Source organism: Biomphalaria glabrata, chromosome 5 (genome assembly GCF_947242115.1).
Source record: "Biomphalaria glabrata chromosome 5, xgBioGlab47.1, whole genome shotgun sequence".
Lineage (NCBI taxonomy): Eukaryota > Metazoa > Mollusca > Gastropoda > Planorbidae > Biomphalaria > Biomphalaria glabrata.
In genome coordinates this window covers 48,899,548-48,914,502 of record NC_074715.1, presented here as the reverse complement: position 1 = coordinate 48,914,502, position 14,955 = coordinate 48,899,548, and the positions used below count along the sequence as shown (strand labels likewise).

At 33.8% G+C, this 14,955-nt stretch overlaps 1 protein-coding gene across 1 annotated transcript; it reads right to left on the bottom strand.

Annotated features, from left to right (window-relative positions):
- Nucleotides 1-4,032: 4,032 nt before the first annotated feature.
- On the bottom strand, nucleotides 4,033-14,334 carry LOC106058679 (protein FAM151A-like). The gene is made up of 6 exons (XM_056030340.1): nucleotides 14,028-14,334; nucleotides 13,539-13,640; nucleotides 11,919-12,145; nucleotides 9,743-9,858; nucleotides 7,013-7,145; nucleotides 4,033-5,862 (listed from the first exon to the last, which is right to left on the bottom strand). The coding sequence occupies exons 1-6, from the start codon at nucleotides 14,245-14,247 to the stop codon at nucleotides 5,002-5,004; spliced, it is 1,659 nt and encodes a 552-aa protein (XP_055886315.1). The 5' UTR covers nucleotides 14,248-14,334; the 3' UTR covers nucleotides 4,033-5,001.
- Between the last annotated feature and the right edge of the window lie 621 nt (nucleotides 14,335-14,955).

The following is a 14,955-nucleotide window of genomic DNA, read 5'->3' as shown; positions in this document are numbered from 1 at the left end:
TAAGTGATACGAGCAGACGGTAAGAAAAGTCTGCTATTGTTGTACGAAAGGGACATTTTAAGATCATTTTAATAATAATATTTATAAATAGTCGTAAGAGGAAAAGAGATAGGCCTAAATTAAAAAAAAATGAAATAAACAAATTTTTTTAGAATTCTGTGGCATGATATATGGCACTAGTGTCAGTAGCTTCAAATACAGAGGAGGGAACGAAACCTGAACTACTGGCCCGAACATCACAGCCCCACAGCAGTATATTCCAAACTTAATATTGAAAGACAAAGGCATAGACTGGTCATGGCCACATTATATAAGCTTGCGAGTCTTGGACGCTGGCTGCAGAGCATGAGAAGAGGATCCTAGCAATGGAATTGAGATGCCACAGAAGGATCCTAGGCATCACATTTAAAGACCGCACCACAAGTTATTATATTAGAGACAGGGTTACTGCAATGATTGGACCCCATGATGACCTGCTATAACTATAGTATAAAAAACCCAAGTTAAAAATTTTTGACCACATTACAAGGTCTTCGAGGTCGCATATACCTTCCTTCATGGAACAGTACCAGGAAAAAGAAGAAGAGGCAGACAGAGAAAGCGTTGGGAAGACAACATAAAAGAATGGACGGGCATTCCATTGAAAGAGGTTCTAAGGCAAAAGGTAGAGAGGAATGGAGGACGACGGTCGACAAATCTTGCATGGTGCCCTAACGGTCCAACAAAGGAATAGTTGTGGTAAAAAAAAATTATGATATGTGGTCAATTAATAACAAGTGACCAGATGATAACTGATAGAAAGACCTGTGATAACCAGCATTCAAAGTAACAATTGTGTTGACTCGATTACAGTAACTACGTTCCATTTGGAAAGTTCAGTTATCCTTTTGAAAACATCTTTCAATTTCTTAATCAGATTCTAAAACTCGCAAATATAGAGAACGTCTGAAAAATATAGCCCTATCTATTTGCAATTCAAGATGAAAACAGTCCGTTTAAATAAGGATGGCAGTTTTAGTAAAGCAGTTTACATGAAAGATGCATTTGTGATGATGGTGTCCAAACAAATTTCTATCGAAGTAAAGTGTTACGAAATTCCTTACATATCTAAAAAAAAAATAGAGCAGTGAGATTTATAACAAACGAATGTTCCGATTTTATTAGAGTAACACCATTAGTAAAATCAATAACTTTATAGATACAGGACTGAAGAATAAGTAAAAGTAACTACAATACATAAAACATTTATCCATAATTTACAAATAAAAAAACAAACTAATAAAATTCTCAGTAAGACACAAAGATAGAGCCACATTTCTTATTCCATACTCTAGAACAAATTCGTACTTCCCTAATGCCATTAGAAAATGGAATGGGTTGCCTGAATCAGTAGCACAACAGGCCTATCGCTTGATTTGTAATAAAAGACAGAATCATTACTGGCCAAAGTTTCAATTGCATCTCGGTCTCAGGATTCAGTCGGTGTCCAGCTTTCAATTCTTAAAGGATTACAGAAATTATAATTGAGAGATGAGAGCCACTGGCATCGACCAAAGTATGTGGGAGGAGATAGCCCAAGACCGGACAGCATGGAGACAGACTGTACGTACTGGTACGAACTTCGAGAATGCAAAAGAAATGAAGCTGCGTCAGCCAAGAGAAAGAAATCTGCCCTGTCAGCTAGCCCTAGGACAGATGAATATACATGCACGAACTGTGTCAAACTCTGCCACTCCAGAATTGGCTTGATCAGTCACTCCAGATTCTGCCCCATCTCAAGACGTAACCAAAGCCAGTGGCTCATCTGGGCGCATCCATTGTCTTCCGAGACAGAAGGAGCCATCTAATTGATGAGTAACACATAAATCATCAGTGATGGCACTAATGGGCAATAGGCGAGTGGCCCTACATCATAAGCCATCAACTGTGTATTTTTACTTCATTCATCTTATACATTAGAGACGTTACTTCAAAAGAAAGTATAATTACGTCCTACGCGTATTTACGTGTGAACTATGACTGACTCTAGCAACCTTTCCATGTTCTAATATCACTAGGGAAGAAGGAGTACTTTTATGATTGTATTAAATTATACAGATTAGGCTAGCTGGCTGTATATCTTTTTTTTTTGTCCCTTTCAATTTCGTATGATGTATTCAAAGAGAAGCAAGTGAAAGATTTCCTGCTTAATTAAAATATTGTAATAATTTAACAATGAAGATTTTTTTTAGTAATTCAAAGCAAAGTTTGGATTTTAGTCATGCAGTATATTATCTCCCTTTGTTGTGATTAATTTGTATTTTAATGTTATACGCTTTAGAATTTTGTATAATTAGTTTTTTCTGAATTGAAAAGCACTCTTTGATACAATTTGCATGGACCAATAATTTTTAGCTTAGAATGAACATGGCTGAATACCTTTGTAGCTTTCAAATCAACATGGTCAGGTAATTAGTGAAAAACGGGGTAGCTGAGTGTTTGTCTTCTGAACTGTGAGGTCCTGTGTTCGAATCTACTTGAAAACTGGGATTTTTAATACGTCCTAGAGTCCACGTAACTCTAATGTGTACTTGATTAGTTGAAGAAAGTAAAAGCAGTTAGCCATTGTGCTGGCCAAATGGTACCTTTGTTAACTTGTAGGCCATAGAAACAAATGTCCTTTGCATCATCTGCTCTATAGATGTCAAGGCCTGAATGGGATATTTTGCTTTATTAACTTGTGAAATGTCCCTCAATGTGACTTTCTGGTCTGTCGTTTCAGCTTTTAAGCAGACATCTGCTTCACTCAGTGCATTTATCTGCCCAAAGACAAGGTTTATGGTTTCTTAGCTGTGTTTACAATGCTTGCAATTTATCTATAGTGGGTGATCACTATTTCTAAGTACTATATTACCTATTTGATTTATCTATAGTGGGTGATCAATATTTCTAAGTACTATATTACCTATTTGATTTATCTATAGTGGGTGATCACTATTTCTAAGTACTATATTACCTATTTGGTCACAACAAAAACAAAGCAGGCACCAACAAAATATTGTTTATACAAAAAAAGATTAAATGTATTAAAAAATTCTTTGTATAGATTCTCTAAATTATAAATGTATATATTTACAAATAATAATAATAATCTTGGAATGTATAACAGTTCATGGATTGCTCAACAAACAACCATTCACAATAACAAAGGAAAAGTTAACATTGCAAACATGTTACATTTTTCCACATTAAAATACAAACAAAAAAAAACAACTACTTCCTAACAATCTCAATATTGAAAAAAAAAAAAGTAAGCTTGCGATGTAAGCAGCATTCAATTAGAAACAAATGCAACCTTTTTACTTTGAACTCAAAAGTATGGCTAAGACTATTGTCTCCTAAAGTGGGGTAGGCAGACCCTCAGGGGTACAGGAAGAGTTTGATGGGATGCACATGGTTAACTATGCTGATTTTTAATACCCATTTTGTTATTTTATAAATTATTCTTTATTATAATAAATAAGTTATATTGTATAAGTTTTAAATCCTAGTTATTATTTAGTTTTAAGTTTTTAAAAACTCAAATATGATGCAATTTGAAGACTACTTTCGACAAAGATCAGGAACTGGATGGGGATGTTACAACTTTCCTTGACACACCCACTTTTTTCAATGTAAAAACTATGTTTCCATTTTTTAGAATGTATTTGATGTGTCTCTGAATCATGCAAAAAAAAAAAAAAAAAATATTGATTGTTATTAAAATAAATTCCTTCTTTGCCGGGGTGGGTGGGTGGGGGTGGGGGGTGCGAGGAATACTCACCATTAAAAAAATTCAAGAAGGGGTATGCATAAGTCAAAAAATTGAGAAGCACTGATTTAGAATAAACCAAAAAAAATGAATTTGTTCTTTTTATTAAATGCACATCTTTTCAAGGACAGCTTTTTATCAATACATTACATGGAACTGCAGATCAGATTAATTTTAAAACACAGTAGGTGAAAAAAAAATTAAACCAGGTATTAAGCCACATCACAACCTTTTTTTTAAAAAAAAAAAAAACACCATAAATAAGAATTTCTTCAAATAGAATGAACTAGAATAAGTTCATTTACTCCTTAACAGTCCTGACAAAATGTAATATTACTTTATAATTTCAACGAAAAGCATAAAAGTGAATTAACATTGCCCCTAAAGAAATTAGTCTTGACTGTTTTGAAAACTGGAGTTTCAAAAATAAAGTTTTGGTGTAAATCCAAGTAGTACTGGACCTTGTAAATGGTACAATAATGATGGGAGTATTAAAATACATTTGAAAATTGAGACGTAAAAAATACAACATGCTCTTAAATAATTTTAGACAGTTTGTGTTGTGGTATGGAATGGCCCTTCTAGTTTGTATCTATCTCATGTACATCCAAGTTCCTTTCCAGTATGCCCAAGCAGGATATCTAGTGCATATGGTTATGACCAATCTTAAATTGTCAAATCTATTTAAAAAATGTAGACACCAATTATTTATGTCAATAGGAGGCACAACATCTATATTAACTGTCATGTGTACTAATCTTTGTCTGCTGAGATTCGTCAAAGAAAAAGAATGGATTGCAAAAGAGAGAAAAGTGTACAGAGAAAACTCAACGAGTTGACAACACAAAGGCAGACCTTTGAGTAAGAGAGCTGATGTAGAGACAAACCTACAACATGAGCTTAGGAAAGAATGAATCTAACTGGAAAGATGTGGGTCCTCTCTGGCTTTGGTGCCACTGAGACAGACTAAAATCAACAAGTTAAATGAAGTTTACAAGTGGAATGAACTTCAGTTGCTTTACATTTTTTTTAAAAATCTGAAGCGAAAAACACCCCCTCAAAAAAAACAGTATTTTACTATAAATTTTTCACAGTGTTTTGTACAAATATTACAATAGAAATGCCAAGCATACACTCTTTGATATGAAGAAATTGTAGAAGCAAGCAGTGATAGAATTATAAGGCACATGGTCTTAAAAATATAAAATGAGTTATGATTGCTTGATTCTCAACTCATCTATAAGAACCTGCCGTTTGACATCTTCCATTTTTATTACAAAGGGATGTGGCTCTCTGCTTAACAAAGTTGTAGGAATGGGAACAGTTAACAGAGGGGTCAAGGAGTCGGGATCTGACACACTTTCTAAAGTTGTACAATCGTGGAGGGAAGTCACCCAGAACAAGATTTGTGTTCCTTCGTCAACAATTTTAAAACGATAGCAGTTTGTGTGGGTTGGGGTAACTCTCGCAGCTTTTCCAAAGTTTTCAATGCTATCTGGCAAGTTGACACCTGCAACTTCTATCTCACCTCCAAAGCCAATGAAGCAACGAATGCCTGTGATATTATCAAATCTGTCATATTGTAAGGGTCTGATATAAATATTGAGTCCTGTGACATGACTTTCAGCTTCTCTATTATCTCTATTAAAAAATGTGATCCTGCCCTGAATACTTACATCAGAGGAGGACAAATACTTGGACTTTGATGTCAAGTAAACTAACGGAGTTGTAAGAATGATACATACTGTACTAGGGAGGACTGAATTTTTTTGCCTATGAAATCCCATTTTCCACCAGTCTTCATGCTTAAAGGCACGTTGGTCTTTAATCATCACATGGGGATCAACTTTGTCTTTTGAGAAATGTCTATAATTATCCAATAACAGCTGAAACCGGTCATGGTTGAGATTGAAATATACTGTATTGGGTGGGAACTTGTAGGATATGTACATGATGTCTTCAGTCACAACAGAATCTCCTTCTTCATGCCAGACCATCAGGCTTGAGGACTTGACATTATCAATCAGCCATTTTAGTTGTGGAACTGAATTGTGAACAAGTGACAGTCGAACCTGTTGGCAAAAAATTGTACAGAGAAATTTGTATAAATAATATAAATCATTCTGATTGTTTTCGTTGTTGAATAAGCAAAATACGATATGTACTTAAAGAACTTGTTCAACAAAAGAAAACAGCTAACTGCTTGTGAGTTGTTTTTTTTTACTCTGAATTATTGAAGCCTACCTTTGCAATCATTAACTCTAAATCAGCAAGTTGTGGGTTAAGATGGAATTCAGACAAAGCAGAAAGCGCACATCTCTTTCATATGAAGAGCATTAGAGTTTCCCATAAAAAGTACAAATCCTATCCCTTGACCAGTGGAAAATCTTAATCCTAAATGAAAAATTGATCTGTCTGAAAATTTCTATCCCACGGAAGCTCATTTAATCACAATCTTACCTAGTTTCCTAATTATGGTAAGCCTTGAGGTTGAGTATCAGAGGAAGCCCTTTAAATTTCAACTCTTTTACCCCCCACTACCAATTGAATAAACAACCCTTAGGACAGACCCAACCAAAAACAGAGACCTTTAGGACAGACCCAACCAAAAACAGAGTGCTAGATGTAGGGGTTGAATAAGTCTCACAAGCAATCATATTCCATTATGTGTAATCACAAGCAATCATATTCCATTATGTGTAATCACAAGCAATCATATTCCATTATGTGTAATCACAAGCAATCATATTCCATTATGTGTAATCACAAGCAATCATATTCCATTATGTGTAATCACAAGCAATCATATTCCATTATGTGTAATCACAAGCAATCATATTCCATTATGTGTAATCACAAGCAATCATATTCCATTATGTGTAATCACAAGCAATCATATTCCATTATGTGTAATCACAAGCAATCATATTCCATTATGTGTAATCACAAGCAATCATATTCCATTATGTGTAATCACAAGCAATCATATTCCATTATGTGGTATCATTTCAAAGAAAAGAAGGAAAAGAATATCACTCTTTTTGAGAGGATGTAATACAAGTTTAAAAAAAAAATAAACCTATAAAAGATGATACTAATCAGCAAAGAGAGATCACTCTGCTATTGTTTTATTTTTATGAAACTGATTAGGAGAAAGTTAAATTTGAACAGCCTATTTTTGTCTAAATTAGAGAGCAAAACAATTAATAACCTTTAATGTACCTGAAAAATAATTTCATCTTGGATGTTTCCATCTTGGATTAAGTTGAGCATATCCCAGACTGTGTCCCAAGAGTAGGCACTTTGACTTAGGTCAGTGTGACTTCCAGTAGTCCAGCCAAATGACAATGTACAGCTGAAATCAAACAAATGTTATTTTATCTACCAGTAGCCTTCCAGATAGACAAATATTGCCAATAAAATCAATCTTGTAACAATGTTCAATGCAGGTCTAATTTATCTTTATTTACATACAGAAATCAAGGCACATTAAAACAGATTATTATATTAACTGTCATGTGTAGTAATCTTTGTCTTTTGATTTTGAAAGCTATTATCTGTTGATTTTGAAAGCTACTATCTGTTGATTTTGACAGCTATTATCTGTTGATTTTGATAGCTATTATATGTGACACATTAAACTTGAGTGATCAATCACTATTAGTAAAAAAAATGCTCTAGAATTTGTGAGGTTCAATATCTTATCTTATATAATACAGACGTTACTTCAAAAAAGAAGATGATTAAATAGAAGTAAATCAGAAAACTCTATTTAAGATTGACCTCAAAGGTACTACTAGGAATTATAAAAAGGGACAGCGCCTAGAACAGCGGTTCTAACTTTTTAAGCTTGGCGACCCTTTTTACAATCCCCACTCTGCGGGCAACCCCCATCCACACAGCAATAGAAGAATATAGACAAAAACAATCCATATTTTCGATGGTCTTAGGCGACCCTGGCAAATCATCAATCGACTCTTAAAGGGGTCGCGACCCACAGGTTGACAACCCCTGGCCGAGAAGGAGGATAACAAATATATTTTTTGTGATTTAGTCTTGTGATTCAATCTTGTGTGATTATTCTTTTGAATTTATTAATTAAATTATTCAGAAGTAGATTGATGGAATTGTTCGGTGTTTAATTTATTGAAAGTCTTTGTCAAAGAAGACGAATGATCTGCTAAACGGATCATCATGACTAAGAATATATCAAGATAAACAAAACTTGACAGATCTATGTCATTGTGGTCACTAGTAAAATCCAGCAAGACTTATTCTAGGGGCAGGAAGGCTGAGTGATAAGCACTTAGTTTCTGAACCAAGGGGTCTGAAGTTCAAATTCCAGTGAAGATTGAAAAATTTAACTTCAAGATCTTTTTAGGACACCTCTGAGTCAACCCTACTCTAATAGGATCGTTGCATGCCTTGGAAAAAAAAAAGGCGGTTGGACAATTCGCTGGCCATTAAACACCCTCATTAGCTGTCAGACCTTGGGGGAGCTACCACCTTCTACCAAGCGCGTCCCCAGGTGGCGGATAGGGGAAATACCCTTAGATGTGAATAGCAAATAAACAGCCGCGGACCAACTGGTCTGCAGTCATGGAGGATGAGGTGAAGTATTCCAGTGGTTAGAATTTTTACTAAAAACATCTCAGAAATCCAGGGAAACGATTGCAAAAAGCGAGTATAGGGCGCTCTAACTCTAAACCTGGGTAGATCAAACTCATTAGCTAGAGATAGCAGTTCATCTAGGAGAGAAAACTCCGAAAATAAACACCTGCTGCCTTGCAGATGATTTTGGATGATCAAAGGCTATGGGAGCACACCCAGAAAGAAAAGAAGGCTGACGTCGGAGTCAATGGGCCTCCTGGTGCATAACACATTGACACGGAACCTCATCTATGTTGGAGTTCAGTAACGATTCTAATAGATGTGGCGTCCTGCCTGTGGAATTCCGCCGTGCTCTCCGCCTCGAAGGACTATATGGAGAGCTCCCTGATTTGGAAAGCACTGCGCAGTTTATCTCATATATATTGGTCTTGTCATCTGAACGTTCCAACATAACAATGAGAATGAAGATCAAGTGTCAGACATAGAAATAGATGAGCTTTACATCATCTGCCCCCATAGATCACAAAGTCAGAACGGGGTACTTCAACCTTACCTTTTAAGCAATTTGCACAGAATTAATGCGGAAGTTAGATCAAAACATTCTTTATTGATAATATGGTGTTGTTCATTTGAAGTGCAATAGAATTAGTTTGTTTTATTCTTTAACTTTGTGATGCTCTATAAAAAAAGAAGGCTATAACATTACAAACATATCCAAGTGTTCATTTACTTGTTCTTGTTGGTAGGAGATCTAAAATGTATTAAGTCAGTGATATAGTCAACCTCTTTCCAGATAGAATGGTATTTTGAAATAAAAAGTCAGGTTTAGGATGCCTATTATAAGATATCCTCACATGACCAGCACATAATGTTATACCTCAGACCCGATACAAGAGAATGAGACAACATATATGCTCCAGAAGCTAAAAGTCGAGGCTAGCAAAACCTGCCCTCGTGGAGCATCACCAGAGAATGCTGACCACGTCCTTCAAAGCTGCATACTCTATCAAGAGGCCAGAACAAGAATCAGGCCCTGAAACCCTCCTATAGAAGAAAAACTATACGGAGAGATGCCTGATCTGGCAACCACTGAGCAGCTCATCTCAAATATAGGATTACTGATCTGAACCCTCCAACATGAAAAATGAGATTGAAGAAGAAGAAGAAAGAAAAAGTTTTAATCTCTAAGAGTTTTTACTAGCACAAGGACATTATGTTTTTGGTCTGATATTACATTTATATAAAACCCAAGAAAGAATGATAGCTGTGTCAATATAGAATCAATCAATTAAATAAATCAAGATAATGTCTTTTTATCCTAATCTATCATCCATATTATACCTGGGAAAGATTTTTTTTTGCAATGTAATAAAATCTGTCATATCAACAGAAGGCTTTTCTCCAAAAGGTCCCTGTAAAACATCAGCGTGAACCCAGACTGGAAATGTTATTGGCTTCTGATAAATATAAAAAATAAAATCATAACTTTATTAAATTTAATCAATCATGACCATCCATAAAAAACAACATTCTACTAAAGCTTATTTCCACGCTTGTTAATTGCAAAAAAATTTTTTTCTAATGATAGTACAGAGTCAACATTTTTTTAATTCTTAATTTAATTATAACTATAAATATATACTAGTACTGAGACAGGTTTATGCTACTACTGTGAAAAGAAGTAATATTAAAACATGCCTTAAAGTTAGCATTCACTTGTTCTTACGTTGTTTTGATGGTGAGTAAATTAAGTAATTTTTTTTCCCACTGTACGTTCTTATTTAATTATCTAGCAATGGTGTATTGTGTTCATGTAATATACATCTAGAATTATATTAATAATATCGCATTCATTGTACTTGTAAAACACCAGTGTGATGACCTCAATCAATATCACTTTAGAACTGACATATCTGTAGAACCAAAGTAATGCTTTCATTTGATATAGTTTCTGAACTAATGCTTCAACTTTATTACGAGATAGATCAAGAACAATTGAATTGTGTACATTCAGCAGGGCTATAGAATCAATATGATGCATGATAAAATTAAATGGTTAAAAAAATGTTTTATACATTAAGTAATTCTCTAAATTTAGTAATAAAATACTTGTCCCATAGAAAACCATAGCTAAAAAAAAAATATGTTTTTTCTTAAGCTTAACAAATTTCAAAAAACAATTAAACTTAAAAAAGAAGTTAGTGAAAATACTAAAGTACTAAAAAAGAAGTTAGTGAAAATACTAAAGTACTAAAAAAGAAGTTAGTGAAAATACTAAAGTACTAAAAAAGAAGTTAGTGAAAATACTAAAGTACTAAAAAAGAAGTTAGTGAAAATACTAAAGTACTTGCATTTTCCAATACATGTCATCTAGAACTCAATTCTTCACAATTTAATTTTTAAATTTATTTTTTTGATGCGCTTAAATGAAAGTTTGTTTGTAACTCTCTTTTTTCCAATGTTTGAGTTTTATTGATCAAATAAATAGTTTAGTATTCATAGACTTAACAACATTTCTGTGTAGATATATTAAAAGTCATTTATTATGCCATTAAGCAACCAACTAGACAATAAGACCATTGTGAAAATCGTTCTAGTTGCAATGGTTAATAAAAGTGTTTCCTTATGGTGACTGTAGGACACATGAAGCTAAATAAAAGTGTTTCCTTATGGTGACTGTAGGACACGTAAAGCTAAATAAAAGTGTTTCCTTATGGTGACTGTAGGACACGTGAAGCTAAATAAAAGTGTTTCCATATGGCGACTGTAGGACACATGAAGCTAAATAAAAGTGTTTCCTTATGGTGACTGTAGGACATGTGAAGCTAAATAAAAGTGTTTCCTTATGGTGACTGTAGGACATGTGAAGCTAAATAAAAGTGTTTCCTTATGGTGACTGTAGGACACATGAAGCTAAATAAAAGTGTTTCCTTATGGTGACTGTAGGACACATGAAGCTAAATAAAAGTGTTTCCATATGGTGACTGTAGGACACATGAAGCTAAATAAAAGTGTTTCCTTATGGTGACTGTAGGACACATGAAGCTAAATAAAAGTGTTTCCTTATGGTGACTGTAGGACATGTAAAGCTAAATAAAAGTGTTTCCTTATGGTGACTGTAGGACACATGAAGCTAAATAAAAGTGTTTCCTTATGGTGACTGTAGGACATGTAAAGCTAAATAAAAGTGTTTCCTTATGCTACTGTAGGACACATGAAGCTAAATAAAAGTGTTTCCATATGGTGACTGTAGGACACATGAAGCTAAATAAAAGTGTTTCCTTATGGTGACTGTAGGACACGTAAAGCTAAATAAAAGTGTTTCCTTATGGTGACTGTAGGACACGTGAAGCTAAATAAAAGTGTTTCCATATGGTGACTGTAGGACACATGAAGCTAAATAAAAGTGTTTCCTTATGGTGACTGTAGGACATGTGAAGCTAAATAAAAGTCTTTCCTTATGTGACTGTAGGACACATGAAGCTAAATAAAAGTGTTTATAGATGTACAGACATACCTCTACATTAAAATCTCTTAAAAGTTGAAAAGAGACCTCCAGTGCATCAGGAGAATGAATGTGAAGTCGGATTCCTTTCTTTCCATTACTCACTTCTAGCAGCCACTCTTTCAATGTGATGTCGCTGTTATTGGATGTAAGTTTTCCCATCATTGGAATTTGTGTTTTTGATTCCATCGGCTGATGCTTCAATACAACGTCACCAGATATCATCTGCACTTTATCATCTATCACAGAAAATCAAAGATAGTTACTGTAAAATATTTTAAACAATAAGTTGAGATGAAGAAAATATTTGAAAAAAAAAAAATGGCCATCTGGCAGCAATTCATTTAGACATCAGTTTTTTTATTATTATTGTCCAAACTTGATACACTACTTGATGTTGTATGTTACAAAAGAAGAACAATATGATTGTCCTCTTTTGTCTTGGCAAGAAACCATTTTAAAAAGTACCAGAATGTCCAGTTTCATCAATAAAATGTATTAGTTATTTAGTGTCTTGTTAAGGCTTCCGCGCGGTGTTGATTCTTGGCAATATGTCTAGTGTAGATCTGAGTGGAAGTAACGCTGAACTCAACTACTTCAGTAACACCGGCGAAAGGCCGAAACAATCAAATATGTAGTCGACGCTGATATATTGTTCTATAAAGATATTTAATACTCAAGAAGGGAATCGTCCGATGTCAGCTATGTCCATAAATCCGTATATCTATTGTACTCAAGTCTACTACTCTACAAGAAGCGTCTTCTTTTTAGTGTCGCTTAGAGCGTTCTTCTTTTTAACCCACTTTACGTCATCGTCGCTAAGTAAAACTTTACCCTATTCCCAAAACAAATAACTAATTCCTAATCATGTCATAACAGTATGCATTTTTCTTGTCTGACCATTATGAAGTGGTCATCATATACCTGGTATAAGAAGGTGATAAGTCTGATTTTTCTAGCTACAATAAAATTACCTTACTACCAGTAGCACAGTAAATCCTCCTTGATTCCCATTTCTGCAATTCATCTAATTCACTAAAACTTTGTAAAATTTCTGTTTCTTGTGTTGTTTCTATTGTTTTATATATTTTCACCGCCTTCCCTTTTGTTGTCACTCCATGACCCCAGGCATTTGTTTGAAACTAGTGGATCCTAATGCTGCTAAGCTAGGACATTCATGCTGACTTTGAAAAATAGACAACAGTTTCCTGCCCAGAGCTATTTTAGCATATATATAAATACTGATGGGCCAGCATCAATAGACTCTAGAAGACTATGGAGCCTACATTTAGTTTCCTGGCTCAGTACAAAATCTTTGGACTACATGGTAGTGTTTGCTGTCTTGATGCAGAGACCATGGCAATCTGTGAAGCTTTTAAAAGACATCGACGACTCTCAACTCGACAAGGACATGGGATGGCAACACAAGGTTTTGGGTTTGATCATAATGCAAAACTAGGTGTAATACTAATTCAAATGCTACTATAGAATTACAAAGCCTACTAGTTCTCATAAGTTTGATACCTTTCAAAAACAAAATTGTTAAAATATTGATAAAAGATGGTAGAATCCTGTCAATTGTAAAATTAAAAACTTGACAACATATTCAAATAATATTTTTCTTGAACTTACTTTTCATTGCATTCTTTATCTCTTGTTTACTGTTGACGTCTCGTTCCCATCTAATTTTACTGGCATCATTATCAACATCAAAAAACTGCAAACATCCGATTGCTTTTTAATAAAATAAAAAAAGAATATATATATATATATTAAATTTATAGATTCAAAACTACAAAAGCAATTTTTTTTTATAAATCTATCATAAAAATTTTTTACACATTTATATAGTTTTCAAATTATTTTTTGTTTGTCAAAATAAAAAAAATCACACAAAAATGACACCTAAAGCCTGTACATCAAATCTAGAATCTAGATTAGATATAGGCCTATGATTAATAATAATGATATGGACCATCTCTGGTTACAAAGTTACTTGAATTACAGATCTAGATATTGTATTTAGACTCTATTGTCTCTATATACTAAATTATAGTGTTATAGATCTTATTAGATTCTTATATAGTTGTAGACTCTTAAACTTGGTTAAAAATCACCTACTTCCGTAAAGATGAATAGATCTAGATGAAGGTCTAATGGTCCAGTACGTGCAAAGCAGTGCGAATGTTACGATTGTAATCATTGTTACAACAATCGATGCTACTCGCCATTTGTTAAATCGTTGTCTTTGTGCTGAATAAGCTTTAGTTTTAACATCCTGTAATGATAGATCTGGATCTTCTGGTTCATTAAGGCTAATAAGCAATCTTTTGTCACTCATTTTCAGTCTAATTACTAATATCTATTAGAATCTAGTAGATCTATTTATGCGAATCTATAGAGTGTCTGGATAGTCTATCAATAAAAAATGAAAAAAAGCGAAACTTTAGTTTGATTGAGAACAACAGTTGCCAACTTACCTAGTTTTCCAACTGTCCAAATTTCTATCTTACATTATAGAGAGATATTTTTCCTCTTGTAGTTTAAGAGAAGAGAAAGAATATAAAAAGTCTAGCAGCGAGCTTAAGGTACCAGGATAGTATCTGACAGGATCGAACAGGTTCCCTTAAAAGAAAGTGACTCATTTCTCATGAAATCGTGCATATTACATAATGTCTCTTTTGAAGTACCGGTAACTTCTGTTATTCTAAGAAGAAATATTATAATTATTTTATTTGTTAATGTTCAAAACATGTTACCTGTATAATTTGAACAGAGAACACACATATTATTTTTTTATCTACGGCTGTTATTTATGGAACTTGGGAAAAAAGTATTTAAAAGAAGCGATATGAATTCTGAATTCGTCTTGGAAAGTGGATTAAAAAATGCCCCTTTATCTTTTTTTTTCTTGCAGGGCTATTTATTGATTACTGTAAGTATTAAAAGTGTGTCTGTGAGTGAAGATAATTATAATAACAAGAAATATAAAATTACTCCAAAAATGTTTCTAGTTTGACAAGTTCGTGAAAATAATGTATTGGAAAAT